General features: G+C 51.9%; 1 protein-coding gene across 12 annotated transcripts in view; it reads left to right on the forward strand.

The window, feature by feature from the left end:
- Positions 1-2,692: 2,692 nt before the first annotated feature.
- Positions 2,693-19,308, forward strand: part of SLC43A3 (solute carrier family 43 member 3) — a 33,929-nt gene continuing 17,313 nt past the window's right edge. For 11 of the 12 annotated variants that reach the window (XM_073346791.1, XM_073346798.1, XM_073346789.1 and 8 more), the window contains exons 1-5: positions 2,694-2,798; positions 11,196-11,434; positions 12,012-12,141; positions 17,225-17,271; positions 18,221-18,297. In XM_073346791.1, coding sequence (XP_073202892.1) covers positions 11,245-11,434; positions 12,012-12,141; positions 17,225-17,271; positions 18,221-18,297 — 444 coding nt within the window. In that variant the 5' untranslated portion in view covers positions 2,694-2,798; positions 11,196-11,244. Of the gene's footprint in view, positions 2,799-11,195; positions 11,435-12,011; positions 12,142-17,224; positions 17,272-18,220; positions 18,298-19,308 lie in introns of all 12 variants that reach the window. The other variant, XM_073346795.1, reaches the window with a different exon arrangement.

Consider the following 19,308-nt stretch of genomic DNA (forward strand, 5'->3'; position numbering starts at 1 on the left):
GTTAGTAAGTAATCTAGCTAGAAAATGCATTAGATTTTCTTTTGTTTAATGGCTTGTAAAATAAGCTGTTCTGGAGGAAATGTATATTCCTGTCTTTGTGTCTTTTTGTAACTTAAGGTTTTGCCTAGAGGGATTCTCTATGTTTTGAATCTGATTACCCTGTAAGGTATTTACCATCCTGATTTTACAGAGGTGATTCTTTTACCTTTTCTTTAATTAAAATTCTTCTTTTAAGAACCTGATTGATTTTTCATTGTTCTTAAGATCCAAGGGTTTGGGTCTGTGTTCACCTGTACCAATTGGTGAGGATTATTATTAAGCCTTCCCCAGGAAAGGGGGTGTAGGGCTTGGGGGGATATTTTGGGGGAAGACGTCTCCAAGTGGGCTCTTTCCCTGTTCTTTGTTTAAAATGCTTGGTGGTGACAGCATACTGTTCAAGCACAAGGCAAAAGTTTGTACCTTGGGGAAGTTTTTAACCTAAACTGGTAAGAATAAGCTTAGGGGGTCTTTCATGCAGGTCGCCACATCTGTACCCTAGAGTTCAGAGTGGGGAAGGAACCTTGACAGCTTCCATTGTCCACCCACGTTACGGTACCCTTCTTTCATCTGAGAGAACAGGACCTGATGATGATGACTCATAACCAGTACACAGCGGCTTATGTTGCTGATATTGTGATTTACAATACCAGCTGGGAAGACCATCTATGACACCTCACCACAGTGCTGCAAACACTTGGGGAAGCCAGGCTAACTGTGAACCTGGCTAAATGTTACCTAGGGCAAAGGGAGGTAACATACCTAGGGTACATGGTGGGACAGGGTCAGTTACACCTGATTGTGGACAAGATCCAAGCCCTGAGAGACTGCCCATGACCACGAGGCAGGTGAGGCAGTGCTTCTGGCTGACTGGCTACTACAGGTGCTTTGTGCCCGAGTTTGCCGCCTAGCTGCGCCCCTTACAGAAAGACAAAAAACTCCTGGCCATGGAAAGTACAGTGGTCAAAGGAGTCTGAACAGGCCTTCCAGGTCCTTAAGGGCCGGTTGAGTCAGGAACCAGTCCTGTTCCATCCCAGTAGTGGGATGGGGAGGCGCATCCCATACTTTACTTAAGCAGGAAGTTATTCCCCCATGAAACTAAATATTCTACAATTGAAAAAGGCCCTGGGAGTCAAGTGGGCAGTCAAAGCCCTATGGTATTACCTGCTGGGGAGCCCTTTCCAACTCATCACTGACCACACACTCCTTCGGTGCATTAACTCCACAAAGGACACCAACGCCAGGGTTAAGAGGTGGTACCTCTCCCTCCAGCCCTATGAGTTCCAGGTCTTTCATCATCTGGGTAGGGCTCATGCGAATGCTGACTTCTCCTGAGTGAGAGGGGGTAACATCGGGCCCTAACTTGAGGGAGAGGATGTGCGACAGGGTGTATAAACCCAGCACTGGTCAGGAGGGGGTTAACAAATCACTTTGGGCAGAGAAGGCCATGCCCGCTCGCCCCTGCTGTGCATGCTCCTGGTGGAGAGAACAAATAAAAGGCAATTGGTCAGTTCAGTCGGGGCTGGCTGAGGAGGAGGATGGATGTGCTGCAGGCTCCTGCTGAAGAACTGTCAGCTCTCCAGATTGCTGAGGTGGGTATCCCAGACTATCCTTCAGGGGATCCACCAGCTACGGAGACGCCAAGCCACTGCCCAGGGAAGACAAAGCTGCGGAAGGCTCAAGGGTAAGAAGTGACCCAGAGACTGCATTGGGAGCCGACGCTTAAATACTTAAGCAGGTTAGAGGTTTCACAGGACCCTGGGTCAGAACCAGGGCGTAATTTGTAATGAAAGAGGTGCTGGGGCTTAAGCAATTTTTTTACGTTCATAACTGCCACGGCAGACCTAGAAGTGCCAGGGCTGTGAATTGCCAAGCCCAGAGGTGCTGGAGTATGAACGGCCAACCTCAGAAGTGCTGGGGCTGTGAACTGCCAAGCCCAGTGGGGCTGGGACTGTGAACTGCCAAGCCCGGAGGTGCTAGAGCTCAGCCCTGCCAAGCCCTGTCACAAATTAAGCACTGGTCGGAACCCAGTGGAGTAGGATGGAACTGGATATCCCTACCCTCACCCCGTGCTTGCCACTAGGCATTACAGCCGGGGATCATTGATATAGACTGTTCTGCCCTGCCCAGAGGGCTGGAGCCCCAGACTGCTATTGTCTGCCTCAGCCAGGAGGCTAAGGGTTATAAACTTGCCCCGCATGGAGGGCTGGGGCCAAAGGTACACCAGGTGAACAAGGGTGGTACTGAGGACTTTTTGTCACCTGATGGCGATGAAAGAAGGGGTAGGTCAGTGGACCGTGTCTGATACTATGTTGTGACGTGCAAAAGGGACAATCCCTTTTTCAACAGTGCCCTGTGACAGCCCCTGAGAGCAACTGGGCGTTGGGGGGGGCAGGGCAAGGTAGCAGGGATTTGCAACAGTGCGTGTGTTTGCGTGTGTGTGTGTGAGTGTGCGTGTTGTGTGTGCATGCAGCATGTATGTGCATGTGTGTACATGTATGAGTGGAGTGTATGTGTATATGTGCTGGGTGTGTGCATGTATCCGTGTGTGCTGTGTGTGCATGCATGAGCATGTGTGCGTGTGAGCAGTGAGTGCTCAGTCCAACGTCTGTTTCCTGGGAGGGGGCAGAGGCGGGGGTGGAGCTGGGAAGAGGGACAGAGTGGGGAGGGAGGAGAGGGCGTTCCCTGGAGTTTCTTGGCTGTGCTCTCATGCTGTTGGTAGTCCGGTGCAAACAGCCCTGCTCCTGAGCTGGTGACCCACGGTGAGTCTCCCCGTCCATCTGTTTTGGGAGGGGCCCAGAGATTTGCAGGAGAAGGGGCAAGAGCAGAGGAGGGGGATGCTGGTTGTGCAGGGGTCAGGTAGGCTGTGTCCCTCTGGCACTGCTGCCCCCCTGCCATCTGCTGCCCCATTGCTTGACACCCTCCACCCCAGATCTCGCAAGTGCCCAGCCAGGCACCTGGGGGACAACATAGGGAAAGGTGGATGGGGGAGGGGCAAGGGTGTGGGGGGCTTTGGAAATACTTAGCTGGTGACGTGGCTCAGGCTGTGTCTACACTACAGACCTTCCCGCGGCACAGCTTTATCGCAGCAGCTGCACCATGTAATGTCTCCCACGTAGCCGCTCCATGCCCATGGGAAAGAGTCTCCTGCCAGCCTAATTAAACCAATGCCAATGAGCGGCAGTAGCTATGTCCCGCCGACACAGCACTTTCCACACCAGCGCTTTTACTGGTGAAACGTATGTCAGTCGGGGTGTGTTTTTTATCACACCCCTGAGTGACAAACTTTTACGGACAAAAGTGCTAGTGTAGAGATAGCCTAAGAGAAAACAGATGCATCGTGAGTGATGTAGGGGGAGGGGGAGGTGGCTCTGGCTGCTGCTAAGGATGAGTGACTCAGACACTGGGGGGAGGGCATGGGGCGCAAAGGGGGGAGAGATGGGAAGGCATTACTGTTCAGGAGGTTCCCAGATAATCTGGGGATGGGGGACAGAGAGAGGGAGAGAGGAGAATTGAAAGAAAGAAAGAAAGAAAGAAAGAAAGAAAGAAAGAAAGAAAGAAAGAAAGAAAGAAAGAAAGAAAGAAAGAAAGAAAGAAAGAAAGAAAGAAAGAAAGAAAGAAAGAAAGAAAGAAAGGTGTGCATGGGATAGATAGATTAGATAGGGTGTAAGCAGATAGATTGATAGAGTATCTGCAGATAGACAGATGGGGAGCATGCAGATAGTTTGATAGAGGGGTGTATGCAGATATATTGTATGCGGATGCATGGATGGATGAATGGACTATAAGGTGGATAGAAAGTTGGCTAGATTGTCGGGCTCAACGGGTAGTGATCAATGGCTCCATGTCTAGTTGGCAGCCGGTATCAAGTGGAGTGCCCCAAGGGTGGGTCCTGGGGCCGGTTTTGTTCAATATCTTCATAAATAATCTGGAGGATGGCGTGGATTGCACCCTCAGCAAGTCTGCAGATGACACTAAACTGGGAGGAGAGGTAGATATGTTGGAGGGTAGGGATAGGATACAGAGGGCCCTAGACAAGTTAGAGGATTGGGCCAAAAGAAATCTGATGAGGTTCACAAGGACAAGTGCAGAGTCCTGCACTTAGGATAGAAGAATCCCATGCACCGCTACAGATAAGGGACCGAATGGCTCGGCAGCAGTTCTGCAGAAAAGGACCTAGGGGTTACAGTGGACGAGAAGCTGGATATGAGTCAACAGTTTGCCCTTGTTGCCAAGAAGGCCAATGGGATTTTGGGCTGTATAAGTAGGGGCATTGCCAGCAGATCGAGGGACGTGATCGTTCCCCTCTATTTAGTATCATCTATTGCGGATGATACTAAACTGGGAGGAGTGGTAGATACGCTGGAGGGGAGGGATAGGATACAGAAGGACCTAGACAAATTGGAGGATTGGGCCAAAAGAAATCTGATGAGGTTCAATAAGGATAAGTGCAGGGTCCTGCACTTAGGACGGAAGAACCCAATGCACAGCTACAGACTAGGGACCGAATGGCTAGGCAGCAGTTCTGCGGAAAAGGACCTAGGGGTGACAGTGGACGAGAAGCTGGATATGAGTCAGCAGTGTGCCCTTGTTGCCAAGAAGGCCAATGGCATTTTGGGATGTATAAGTAGGGGCATAGCGAGCAGATCGAGGGACGTGATCATTCCCCTCTATTCGACATTGGTGAGGCCTCATCTGGAGTACTGTGTCCAGTTTTGGGCCCCACACTTCAAGAAGGATGTGGATAAATTGGAGAGAGTCCAGCGAAGGGCAACAAAAATGATTAGGGGTCTGGAACACATGAGTTATGAGGAGAGGCTGAGGGAGCTGGGATTGTTTAGCCTGCAGAAGAGAAGAATGGGGGGGGATTTGATAGCTGCTTTCAACTACCTGAAAGGGGGTTCCAAAGAGGATGGCTCTAGACTGTTCTCAATGGTAGCAGATGACAGAACGAGGAGTAATGGTCTCAAGTTGCAGTGAGGGAGGTTTAGATTGGATATTAGGAAAAACTTTTTCACTAAGAGGGTGGTGAAACACTGGAATGCGTTACCTAGGGAGGTGGTAGAATCTCCTTCCTTAGAGGTTTTTAAGGTCAGGCTTGACAAAGCCCTGGCTGGGATGATTTAACTGGGAATTGGTCCTGCTTCGAGCAGGGGGTTGGACTAGATGACCTTCTGGGGTCCCTTCCAACCCTGATATTCTATGATTCTATGATTCTATGAGTCTATTCGACGTTGGTGAGGCCTCATCTGAAGTACTGTGTCTAGTTTTGGGCCCCACACTACAAGAAGGATGTGAAAAAATTGGAAAGCATCCAGCGGAGGGCAACAAAAATGATTAGGGGAGTGGAACACATGATTTATGAGGAGAGGCTGAGGGAACTGGGATTGTTTAGTCTGCGGAAGAGAAGAATGAGGGGGGATTTGATAGCTGCTTTCAACTACCTGAAAGGGGGTTCCAAAGAGGATGGATCTAGACTGTTCTCAGTGACAGCAGATGACAGAACGAGGAGTAATGGTCTCAAGTTGCAGCGGGGGAGTTCTGGGTTGGATATTAGGAAAAACTTTTTCACTAGGAGGGTGGTGAAGCACTGGAATGCATTACCTAGGGAGGTGGTGGAATCTCCTTCCTTTGAGGTTTTTAAGATCAGGCTTGACAAAGCCCTGGCTGGGATGATTTAGTTGGGGATTGGTCCTGCTTTGAGCAGGGGGTTGGACTAGATGACCTCCTGAGGTCCCTTCCAACCCTGGTATTTTAGGATTCTATGACTGGATGGATGGATAGATGGGGTGTTGCGGATGGATGGATAGATGGGGTGTTGCAGATGGATGGATAGATGGAGGGGTATGTATGGAGTTGGTAGATGATCAGGTAAGTGGGAGAGACACCAAGGAAGGGCTGGGTTGCAGGTGGAGCAGGGCAGCCAGGCCACTGGCCATGGTCAGTGCCTTGGTGCCTCCACCCTTTCAGCCCCCACCCCTGTTACGCTCGCTGACCCTGTGCCCCAGCCAGGGAAGATGGGGACAGGGCAGCTGGTAGTGTCCCTGCCCTATATGTGGGATCTCAGACTCCCTGGGAAGTAGGGAGGATGCCCCTGGGTTTGTGTCTGTCTAGCTCGGAGCATGTGCAAGGGCAGAGAGCAGTGATGCCTAGTGACACACGTAGGGAGTGGGGTGCTGGCAGCCAGCTGATCCCGACACTGCCATTCCTCCCCCAGGGCAATGCACGTTGTGTCTCTTGGGCTGTGTCAGGCTGGAAGGCTGCTCCTTGCAGGGAAAGCTGCGGGCTGCGAGTTGGGTGGGCATTTGCCCTGGGGAAAAGCAGGGCCCCTGGTGGTGACAGCAAGCGAAGAATCCCAGGTGCACATGGTGCACAGAGGTCAGGTAACACAAGTGACATGGCACATGTATGCTGCACGGGTTGGTGTCAGGCACTCTACGTGGCTGCTGTGTTACACACATATAGATTCCAAAGCCAGACGTGAACGTTGTGATCATCTAGCCTGACCTCCTGGATAACACAGGCCAGAGACCTGCCCCCAAATCATTAGAAACCGGCCCCCCTTGATTGAAAAATTGTCAGTGATGGATCTATCTATCTATCTCCACACACTTTGCACAGCTGTTGGGTCACACACAGGCTGCACAGTTGTCATGTTACACATGCGTGTGACATTGCACATACACATTTCATAGGGTTGTGTTGCACATACTGCAAGGGGGCATGACACACACACTGCCTGGTTGTCATGTCACACACATCCATGTGACATGTTGCACACACACTGCATGGCAGTTGTGTTGCACACATGCTACATAGGGTCTCATTGCACACGTGTGACACCTCACACACACACTGCATGTCAGTCATATCGCACACATGACATCTCACATGCTGCACGGCAGTCAAGTCTGACACATGTGACACCTGACAGGCTGCATGGCAGTTGTATGACACACATGACACCACACACCCACTGCCTGGCAGTTGTATCACACACATGCGTGACATCTCACAAAGGCTGCATGGCAGTTGTGTCACACATATGCGTGCCAACTCACACAGGGTGCATGAGGGTCAGGGCTGAGGGGGATCTGGCCTTTGCTCCAGGGTATGTAGCCTGGAATGAGACAGCCCCTGGTTGTGCCTGAGTTTCCCCTTCGGGGAGTTGGGGATCAGGCACATACCATGGCGATGGGGCTCCATGCATGGGGGAGGGGGGAGCGCCTGGATAGTGGCATGTGTCGCTGCCATAGAAATGCAGATGATTATTTATAACATTTCCCACCACCCACAGCTGAGAGGAACAGGCTTCAATACAGCAACGTGCCATTAATGAGTCACCCGTGCACCCCCAGTCTAGAGGCCAGAGCTGGGGAAGGCTGTCACCTAGGGGCTGGGATATCTATCTATCTATCTAAAGAATACACCTGCCTCTTCCTTCCCGCTGGTGTATATACTGTGGTCAGACAGTGTGACAATGATCATCATATGAAGGGCGGGAGATAGATGGGAAGAAAGATGAGGTGTATGGGGCTGGATGGATAGACAGAGGGTGAGTAGGGGACAGGTGCAGTGTGTGGGGTTGGCAGGTGCGGATGGAATACACGAACAGAAGAGTGGAAGGCTAGTGGGTGCATATGGGATAAATAAAGGGCGAGGCGATGGGTGGGTGGTTAGCAGGGAATCCTGTGACTCCTCTCCCTGGCACTATGGAAGCACATTCCAGCCCCGCCCTGCTCCTGGTCCCTTTACACAGCCCAGGGGCTCTGCTGACACTAACAGCTAGTTTCCAGACCGGTTCTGTCCTCATGGTGCTGGCGATTGCAGTGTTCGTGCCACATGGCTACATCACATGAGCCCAAACGGGGATCACAAACTGCACTGTGTGGGTGGCCCTGCCTGGATTCCCACCAGCCTCCTGGTCACAGTCCTGCAGACGGATCCCCTGTGACTGGGGCTGATGGAAATGCTCAGAGTAAATGATTCAGTGGGAACAATTTGTTGGGCTCTGCGGGCATCTGCCGTTTGGCTGCTGTTTCTATTTCAATAGCACCCAGAGATCAGAGCTCCATTGTGCCAGGTGCTGCCCAGACACACAGTGAGAGACAGGCCCTGCCCCAAGTGAGATCTGGGCCCCTTTGCACCAGAAACTGCCCAGACACACAGCGAGAGACAGGCCCTGCCCTAGCTGAGATCAGGGCCCTGTTGTGCCAGGTGCTGCACAGACATAGTGAGAGTCAGGCCCCGCCCCAAAGAGCTCACACTCCAATTAGACAAGGCAGATGGGGAAACAGAGGCACAGAGCAGGGCAGTGACTTGCCCATAGGCCCAGCAGAGGGTAGGACTAGAACCCAATCTCCTGAGCGGCAGGCTAGTGATTTAGACCCTGGGCCATTCTGCCTCTGGCCCTCCAGCTCTGTCTCTATAATCCCACCAGGGTCCTGGAGTGCTGAGTCCAGGTCACCCTGCCAAGGGGCTCCAGGGAGCTGGTCCCCTGGGGATGTCATAAATCACTGCCCTTGGCCCTGCCCCTGAGTGTCCCCGGTGTCCTTCCTAGCTCAGCATTAAAATCCTGCTGACAGGATTGTCCTTGCCAGTACCCAAGGCGCTGGCTCCCACGCTCGGCCAGCACCAGCCAGGCCCTTATCGTCCCCAGAGCACAGCCTGCCCAGGGTGAGGAGCTGATTCTCGGCACTGGGGGGCAGGGAGTAACCCGACTGGCTCCGCCTCAGCCTCGGCACAGTGCCAGAGCCCCCAACATAGTCCAGGCTGGGCAAAGAGGCACAGAGAGAAGGAGGGGGAGGAGCATGGAAGACGGAGGGGGAGGCTTTTGTTGGTTCCCTGATCCATGTCCCTCATTTTCCCCACCGCCACATTCATTTGCGCTGAGCTCAGCACATGTCCCCTACTGATCCCCCATGTTGCCAGCACCCAGTGCCCAGAGTCAAAACAACAGCAGGGGTTCGTTGCCCGGTGTGCGTCACCCAATAAACACAGCAGGGTGGAGAAGCATAGAAGTTTATTTGGAATTCCAAAGAAAGGTACAGGGAGAGAAATCTCAAATCCTGCACATCAGAGCAGGTCATTACGCACACTTTTATATTCCTTAATGCTATTGCACTACACATCAGCCAATCAAAGCTTTGCACAAATACTCTGCCTTCCTTATATGGGTTAAACAATGATTATTTCCTGCAACCTCTAACAAGCATTCCTAGCAACTTAAACAACCAGAACATCCTGTCTGGCCTTGTAGCTGTCTCTCCTGTTATCTTTAACTTGGCGTCAGCAAACCTTACACTATGAGGCATTATCTACAACTGCAACATTGTTTTAAGAGCAAAAGAGCTTACTCAAACCAGCCAGGCCTGAGTTCTATTAAGGGGGGTTGACAAGAAGCCCTTAGGCCTACAGCAGGGAGACTTCCTCGACCCTTATGGCCTTCCATCCCCTCGACTTAACTAGTGGCCATGCCCTGGGGTCTGCAACACCCATCTGCCCCTGGCTCTGTGCAGGTGGCAGCTAATACAGACATCTCCGCTGGGGAAGTGACACTCACTCTGACCCTGCAGGCCTCCCACTAAGTCAGGGGAGCTCTGGGATGGGGGACTGGGAGAAACCCAAATGGTTCGGTAGAGGGCACACTCTCCTCAGAGTCAGTGCAGACCTGAGTGCTGGGGGCGCTGTGCTTCAGGGAGCAGGGCAGGGGCTCACGAGGGGGAGCTGTCCCTGCACAGTCAGTGCTGACACCAGTGCCCCAGTGTGATGCTAGGGGGTGCTGTGCTGCAGGGAGCGGGGCAGAGGATCAGTAGGGGGTGCTGTCCTCACACAGTCAGTGCTAATCCCAATGCTACCAAGGTCTCTTGAACTTTCCAAGGGCATGGAGGATCCAGTGGCATTTTTCACAAGACCTCCCCCCATGCGCTGGCCTGTTTCCCAGAGGGTTCATTCCAGTTTGCCACACTCAATTTCTCTTTGGTTCCAGCTGGATACATCTTTTGTTCCTTACTTTTTGCCTCTAGCAGTCTCCATTACTTCGCTGTTTAGTCCTCCTGCCATCTTTTTGGATTTGGGGGGTGGGTTTTGTCTGAGCCTCTCGGATGGTGTTTGTAAGTATCTCCATGCTGCTTGCAGGTGTTTTACCCTTGGCACTACTCTTTTTAATTTCCATCTAACTACCATCCTCATTTTTGTCATTCCCCTTTGTAAAGTTAAGTATGAGTGTGGTGGTTTTTTTGGATTTCCTCCCCTACATGGCTGCAAAATTTAACCACATTATGGCCACTATTACCAAGTGATTCAGCTGTATTCACCCCGAGGTCAGATTCTGTGTGCCACTGAGGACTAAATCAAGAATCCTCTTTCCCCTTGTGGGTTCCAGGACTAGCTGCTCTGAGAAGCTGCCATTTATGGTGTCTATAAACTTTATCTCCGCATCCTGTCTTGGGTGACATGTACCCAGTCAATATGGGGAAAGTTGAAATCCCCATTATTATTGGGTTTTGTGTTATTTTAGCCTCCCTGATGTCCTTGAGCATTTCACAGTCATATGTTCGGTAGTATATCCCTATTGCTCTACTTTCATTGTTCAAGCATGGAGTTTCTATCCATAGAGTTTCCATAGAACTGTTTGAGTAGTTTAAGATTTTTACTTTATTTGACTTGTTGCTTTCTTTCCCATACAGTGCCACTCCCCCACCAGCACAACCTGCTCTCTCATACCCTCCTACCTGGTATTTGTGTCCCATGGATTATCCTCATTCCATCAAATTTCTGTGCTGCCTGTTATATCAGGTGGGGGATACTGACACTAATGCCAGGCACTCAGGTTCATCCAGCTTAGTATTTCGATGTCTAGCATCTGTGTATAAGCACTTGTGCATGTTGTCTATATGCAGTTGCTTACCTCCATGTGTTGTGTTTAAACGGGATGCTTACATTTGACTGTTCCTCATCTGTACTTTACCAACGTCTTTCCTAGCCCGCATATTAGGATATAGATTTCCCCCGAGGCAGCTGCATCTCAGTGTTGGGTGGGGGAACCCTGTATGAACATCTGATCCCCCCCCTTCCCCAGAAGCAGCTGCATCTCAGCACCGGGCATGGGCTCTCTTTGCAAACTGTTGACCTCCTGGAGTGTCTCTTTGTGGTTCCAGGCTCAGAAAGGGACCCTCCCAGGAGCAGAAGGGAAGCGGACAGGGTGCCATGGAGGAGCAGGGCGCAGGGCTGGCCAAGCGGCTGGGCACGCTGCTCTCAGGCCTGCTGGAATGCATTTGCTTTGCCGGCATCATCTTTGGCTGGGCCTCATTGGTTTATGTGCTCAAGGACATGCACTACTTCGAGGAGCTGTGTGTGCCAGCGGCTAATGGCACGGGCAATGGCACGCAGGGCCCAGGTACGGCAGGGGGCAGCACTAGAGTGGCAGGGGTGAGCGCTGCAGGGGAGTGGGCAGTGCTGGAGGGGGATGGGGCATCAAAGCAGGGGCCGGGGGGATAGGGGGATGTCTCCATCTCAGGTGCTGCACCGGAGCCAGAAGGCTGATGAGGATATGCAAATAATGCAACACCCTTATTTGCATATTCAGGACTATGCATTGTCTCATTTGCATATCCCTAAATTAAGGTTCCTTCCTTTTCTGGTTCCCAACCTTGAGCTCCCCTCTGGCCCAGTGCCACCCATTTCCCCTAGACACCCTCTTGGGCCATGGGTGTGGCGGAGGAGGGGGCATGTGAGGGGCCATGAGTGAATGGTGTGAGGGAGGGTAGCGGGCGTGGGGGCTGTGTGTATGGGATGGGATGGGGTGTCAGGGCAGGGGGTCCGTGTCTGGGGGTGAATCCATGTTAGGGTCCTGTAGGGGTGTTGGGATCCAGGAGGGGGTGTGTGTGTGGGGGGGTGTCAGAGTCCATGAGGGGCATGTGGGAGCTGTGGGGGTGGGTTGGTCAGTTCAGTGTCTCAGGCCATGTTCTCCCCAGACTGCCGGGCACAGGACGAGCAGCTGTCACTCATCTTCACTGTCGGCTCCTTCATGAACAACTTCATGACCTTCCCCACCGGCTACATCTTTGACCGCTTTGGCACTCTGCCAGCCCGCTTGCTGGCCATGTGAGTGTGGGGGAGTGGGGCCTAGGGATCCACCCCGTGGGATACTCCCACTGGGCTGCTGCACCACCCCCACTGCGACCCTTAGCCCCCTCCACTAGGACCTTCTCTGGGTCCCACCCCACCCCACTGGGACCCTCCTCTTGGATCCCTCCCCATGAACTGAATCCCCTCCGGAACCCCTCCCCTAGGATCCCTGGGGACCCGGGGGTGGGGGATGGGGCGCTCTCCCCTCTGGAGCCAGGCCTCATCTCCATGAGTCTGGCTAGTGTGTGTGTGTAGGATAAACCCCATGGAGTCGGGGGGAGGGGAGAAGGTTCCCCAGGACAGGATCCCCATCCCTCCCCACTCTTTCTTTCTTTGGTTGTTTCTCTTCCTCGCTCTCCCCACAATGCAGTGAAAATCAGGGACCACGCCCAGCCCAGGTTATCCAGTGAGCCCATCTGACTCCCGCCCAGCACGGCCCTGCCTGGTCCCACAGATCAGTGCCTGTAGCAGCCAGCCTCACAGACCCTGCCCCTCCACACTTTCACAGGGTCAGCCCCCCCAGCACAGGCCCCTCCCCACAGCTGGGACTGGTGTTTGCCAGCTGTCCCTTGCCCTTAAGGCTCCAGGGAACCTGCAGCTCATTTGTTTCTCCTTGGCTGAGTTAGTATCTGTTAACTGGCCAGGGACTAAGTCAGCAGGTCCTGTATGCGACTGGGCCCGGGGCACTGGTGCAGCTGGCTCTGGGCTAACTCCCCTGCACCCCAGAGCATGGCCAGCAGGCTACTGCTAAGGTTGCACAAGTACCCAGAAGGAAGTGCTCACTGCTTGCTTACCCACAAGCTGTTCCCTCACCCGTCCACACTGCAGAGCTGGGGCTGCTGCTTCTGGGGCTCTGCTGGGAGCTCTGCAGCTCCAGTCCCTCCCGCTCAGGTGAGCTCCTTCACCAGGATGCTGTGGGCCAGCCCCAGAGCCCATGGCAGTCAAAGCAAAGGCCTGCTGCCTGGGCTGGGGAGGAGGCTCCGGCTATGAGGTGGGGGGTACTGGCACTAACTGGACCCACTGGCCTCCAGGCAAAAGGCTCCAGGTGCCACCTGCCCCCACTAGGGCTCATCCACTCCCCCTGTGCTTGGCAGGGTTCAGCCAGCCCCCTCCTAGGGATCCAGGCCCTGCCACAGGGCTAAGGTTAGCCACCCACTGCCTGGGCCTCTGACACATGCCTTTGCCCTCCCGAGGTCTTGATCCGTGCCTGAGAGGTGAAAGAATGCAGGTAGCTATCTGTCTATCCATCTCTCTATTGACATACATCCCATCCATCCATCCATCAACATCCCCTCCATCAATCGATTGATTGATCTGCATCCATCGACATACCCTCCATCAATCCATCGACATGCCCTCCATTGATTGATCAATCTACATACACCCCATCCATCCATCCATCTGTTAGGGGCATATTCCTTCACCCGCTCACTTCCCTGGTCCTTCTCGCATGAACAGAGCGCCACAATACCCGAAGTCCAAAGGTGCAAACAATTCGATGTTTATTGGGGTAAACTTCCATCAAGCAATGATTCCAATTTCCTTCCTTAGTGTCCCCATTCCCAGCTCTGACAACACAGAACCTTGCCTGTGTCCCTGTTCCCATTCCCCCTTTAGCAAAACATGATTCCAATTTCCTCCCCCTTAGCAAAACATGATTCCAGTTCCCCCACCCCCATTCCCCATTCCCATTCCCCCACTTTCTTCCTGATTGCAGACTATATAGTAAAACTTGAGTTCTGCTTAGCTATAGCTTAACCAATCATTTTACTGAAATTTAATTAACCAATTCTAACATATTGTAACATGATTATTTAACCAATTATATCCCACCACCTTAATTAGTTTACACCCAGAAAAATGAATAATACAGCAGATAGAAACAATCACAGAACCAGACAGAGATTATGCAGACAAACAATAGGGAAATGGGGATAGAACAACAAAGAAATGAGGAAAAAGAAAAGGAGTACTTGTGGCACCTTAGAGACTAACAAATTTATTTGAGCTACTCAAATAAATTTGTTAGTCTCTAAGGTGCCACAAGTACTCCTTTTCTTTTTGCGGATACAGAATAACATGGCTGCTACTCTGAAAGAAATGAGGATTTCACATCCCAGCTATTGATAAGTGAGTTCTTGCCAGACAGGATGCTGTCAAACTAAGTTTCCTTTTACATAGAATCATAGAATATGAGGGTTGGAAGGGACCTCAGGAGGTCATCTAGTCCAACCCCCTGCTCAAAGCAGGACCAATCCCCAACTAAATCATCCCAGCCAGGGCTTTGTCAAGCCTGACCTTAAAAACTTCCAGGGAAGGAGATTCCACCACCCTCCCTAGGTAACGCATTCCAGTGTTTCACCACCCTCGTCGTGAAAAAGTTTTTCCTAATATCCAACCTAAACTTCCCCCATTACTCCTTGTTCTGTCATCTGCTACCACTGAGAACAGTCTAGATCCATCCTCTTTGGAACCCCCTTTCAGGTAGTTGAAAGCAGCTATCAAATCCCCCCTCATTCTTCTCTTCTGCAGGCTAAACAATCCCAGTTCCCTCAGCCTCTCCTCATAAGTCATGTGTTCCAGTCCCCTAATCATTTTTGTTGCCCTCCGCTGGACTCTTTCCAATTTTTCCACATCCTTCTTGTAGTGTGGGGCCCAAAACTGGACACAGTACTCCAGATGAGGCCTCACCAATGTCGAATAGAGGGGAACGATCACGTCCCTCGATCTGCTGGCAATGCCCCTACGTATACATCCCAAAATGCCATTGGCCTTCTTGGCAACAAGGGCATGCTGTTGACTCATATCCAGCTTCTCGTCCACTGTAACCCCTAGGTCCTTTTCTGCAGAACTGCTGCCAAGCTATTTGGTCCCTTATCTGTAGTGGTGCATTGGATTCTTCCGTCCTAAGTGCAGGACTCTGCACTTGTCCTTGTTGAACCTCATCAGATTTCTTTTGGCCCAATCCTCCAATTTGTCTATGTCCCTCTGTATCCTATCCCTACCCTCCAGCGTATCTACCACTCCTCCCAGTTTAGTGTCATCTGCAAACTTGCTGAGGGTGCAATCCACACCATCCTCCAGATCATTAATGAAGATATTGAACAAAACTGGCCCCAGGACCGACCCCTGGAGCACTCCACTTGATACCAGCTGCCAACTAGACATGGAGCCATTGATCACTACCCGTTGAGCCCGACAATCTAGACAGCTTTCTATCCACCTTATAGTCCATTCATCCAGCCCATACTTCTTTAACTTGCTGGCAAGAATACTGTGGGAGACCATGTCAAAAGCTTTGCTAAAGTCAAGGAACAACATGTCCACTGCTTTCCCTTCATCCACAGAGCCAGTTATCTCGTCATAGAAGGCAATTAGATTAGTCAGGCATGACTTGCCCTTGGTGAATCCATGCTGACTGTTCCTGATCACTTTCCTCTCCTCTAAGTGCTTCAGAATGGATTCCTTGAGGACCTGCTCCATGATTTTTCCAGTGACTGAGGTGAGGCTGACTGGCCTGTAGTTCCCAGGATCCTCCTTCTTCCCTTTTTTAAAAGTGCCTTCTAGGCACTTCCCTTTCTCTGGAGGTGATAGGCACAATCAGGACAGGATTGTATTCCCAACAGCCCAATAGCACCTTATTTCAATGTGACTGGTTTGGAATGTGAGGATGTGACCGTTCGCTTCCCAGCTTATGGCTGCCTCTGCTGCTTAGCCAAAGGCCTTAGCCTAAGAACAGGGCCTCAGACTGTCACAGTGAGAAAAGGCCTTATACAGTCAGACAGTGATTTTGATTCTTTCTTTTATACCTCTATAACTAGCTAAATGATAAACATATACCTACATTCTTAAAGTATAGGCCTTTGCAAACAGGCCTGAATATCTATGTCCTAACACCATCCATCCATCCATCCATCCATCCATCCATCCACCAACATACACTCCCTCCATCCATCCATCCATCCATCCATCCACATTCACCCAATTCATCCATCTATCCGTCCATCTATTGACATACACCCCACCCACCCAATCCATCCATCTATTGACATACAACCCCCACTTCCATCCATCCATCCATCCATCCATCCATCCATCCATCCATCCATCCATCGACATAGCCTCCATTGATTGATCGATCTACATACACCCCATCCATCCATCCATCCATCCATCCATCCATCCCATACATCCCTCCACTCACATACACCCCATCCATCCATCTATCCATCCATCTACATACACCCAATCCATCCATCCATCCATCTGTCTACAAGCACCCCATCCATCTAGCCATCTATCTATCCCATTCAGGAAGGGCACTAACTGAGGGCAGGTCTGCCCAGGTATATTAACCAGTCAGGCTGTACCATTCCTGGCTGTCCTGAGACCAGGGTAACTCCCTGGGGGACCCGGTTCTTCACTCTTTAGAGCGGTGCAGTACTGGGGTCAGTATCCCAGGTGCAGACAAGCTGACTGGCCTGAGCCCCAGTGTCCAGGGCCATGCTGTGACCATTTGTGCCCCAGCTGCCAACACCCACCAATAGCCCCCTGACCCCAACCCAGCTCTGCCCCAGCCACCACGTAGTGTCACCTGTTCCGTCCCTTCCCTTGTCGTGCACAGCCAACCCACTTTTATTGCTCCCAGCATCCCCTGGGGTACAACCAGTGTTTGCAGCTTCCAGCCTGCGGCTCCTGGCTCACTTGGGCCCCCCTCCCAGCCCTGTCTCCTGCCCTCCACTGCCTTGACTGTGGGGTTAAATCCTGCCTCTGTCCCCCATCCTTCCCTGTCCCCCACCCCCACCATCACCCCTTCCCTGTCCTCCTTCTTCCTTCCACTCCCTCTCCCTGCCCCCCTTGCACCCCAAGTGTCTAGCTCCCCCACTGTCTACTCCACCACTGCCTTCAGTTAGCCCCTCCCTTACTCCCCCCATCCCCAGAGCTGTGATGGGAGCTGCAGCCTCCTCATGTGGGACAGGAGCCACAGTGGGGAGGGGGTGTCCTCTGCCCCGCACCCCCGGTCGCTCCCCCAGCATAGCCCTGTGTATGTGTGTTTCAGATCCCTCTACACCAGCGGCACGCTGCTTATTGCCTTCTCCACAGCAGGTGAGGCCTCTGCATGTGGGGCGCAATGGGGCAGGGTACCTCTTGATGACCTGAGCTGGGGTTGGGGCACCAAGCACCCTCATGGCAGCACTGGGGGGACCCAGCCCTTCAGTGTAGGAGCACCCCCACTGGGCCGGTAACTCTGTCTCCGCTTATGATTGGGCTCTGGGCGCAGCTCTGCCTCCTTCTGGGCAGAGAGAGTCAGTCCTGAGCCACCGTCACTTGGAGTCCCCTCTGGGCGAGTGTGGCTGGCCACCTACCTCTGTGTCTGTGTGTGTGACACTCGCTGGGGCTTGTTACAAGGCCTGACAGATGTGTCTGTGTCTGTGACACTAGCTGGGGCTTGTTATGAGGCCCAACAGGGTGTGTGTGTGTGTGTGACACTCGCTGGGGCTTGTTATGAGGTCTGACAGTGTGTGTGTGTGTGTGTGTGTGTGCGTGTGACATTTGCTAGGGCTTGTTACGAGGCCCGACAGGGTCTGTGTATGTGTGACACGCACTGGGGCTTGTTATGAGGCCCAATTTTGTGTGTGTGACACTCGCTGAGGCTTGTTAGGAGGCCCGACAGGGTGTGTGGGTGTGGGTGTGACACTCGCTGGGGCTTGTTATGAGGCCTACTTTTGTGTGTGTGCATGTGTGTGTTACGCTGCATCTTGTTATGAGACCTGACTCTGTGTGTGTGTGTGTGTGTGTACATTCACTGGGGTTTGTTGAGGCCAGATGGGTGTGTGTGTGCTACACTCGCAAGGAATTGTTATATCTCATGATTGTGCATGTGTGTGTGTGTCACACTCACTGGGGCTTGTTAAAAAGCCCGATAGTGTATGTCCCTGTGTGTGTGTTGCACTTGCTGTCTGTGTGCGTGCCTGGTGCCTTGGTGTGTGCGGTGTATGGTACGTGTCTGTGGTGTGCAGCTCCCTGACATGTGGTGCTTGTGTGTCTCCTGCAGCCACTGCGCTGATCCTCTTCCCGGCTATGTGTCTGCTCTCCATTGGTGGGATCCTCCTCATCCTCACCAACATGCAGGTCTGACCCTCCCACCCCGCTCCGTCTGGGCAATGGCAGTGTGCAAAATGCAGCCCGTTCAGCTCTGGGCTTTGCTTCTGCCATCATTGGCAGAAGACATTTTTGTATTCATAGAATCATAGAATATCAGGGTTGGAAGGGACTTCAGGAGGTCACCTAGTCCAACCTCCTGCTCAAAGCAGGACCAATCCCCAATTTTTGCCCCCGATCCCTAAATGGCCCCCTCAAGGATTGAACTCACAACCCTAGGTTTAGCAGGCCAATGCTCAAACCACTGAGCTATCTCTCCCCCTGAGCTTTGAGTATTAAGGTAAGCTTTGAGAACGCTCGCTCTGCTCCGCAGCTGGCAATGGGCACAGTCCAATACAGCCTCAACATGATGCAAACAGTCAGGAAGACATTACTCAGACCTTGGTCGTGCAAAAATGTGATGATTTCAGGAGCATACTCACCCTGCACATCACAGTATCTTATAAATGCTGAAAATTGATCCATTTTGGGGATAAGCTGAGGCTTTAAATCATTTGGGTAAGCGCTGAGTAGTGCTGGCATGCATTACAGTTCAGCACAACGTTCACTTCTTCTTTTCAGTTCTCAACTTAGCTGGTGAAGGAGAGGAGAACAGCACTCAACTTCCGATTTCCTCCTTCCTCACTTTGCCATCTGGAAGTATTTGGGTTACAGAACATTTGTGGTTTGCATGTAGGACTCATCACCTTCACTTCCCAATTCTTTTCGCTTGCATCTCAAAATAGTCAAACTGAGATCGGAAGCTTGTGGTGAATTCTTGCAAGGAAGGCAGCAAATGAACAGCAATGACAAGACCCAGGCCTGGCTTTTGAATCCTTAGGCTAATTTTGTCCAACCTTTCTAATATCCCATTCCATAGGGTACTCATAAGGTGCAGGTGGTTGCGCTTTCCTTTGAGTTTCACTTTTTTCCTCGGCGTTGTCCATTGTTCTTTGAAACAATGTTGAATGTCCTCACGGTTCACTACAATTGCTTTACAAG

Source organism: Lepidochelys kempii, chromosome 6 (assembly GCF_965140265.1).
Source record: "Lepidochelys kempii isolate rLepKem1 chromosome 6, rLepKem1.hap2, whole genome shotgun sequence".
Lineage (NCBI taxonomy): Eukaryota > Metazoa > Chordata > Testudines > Cheloniidae > Lepidochelys > Lepidochelys kempii.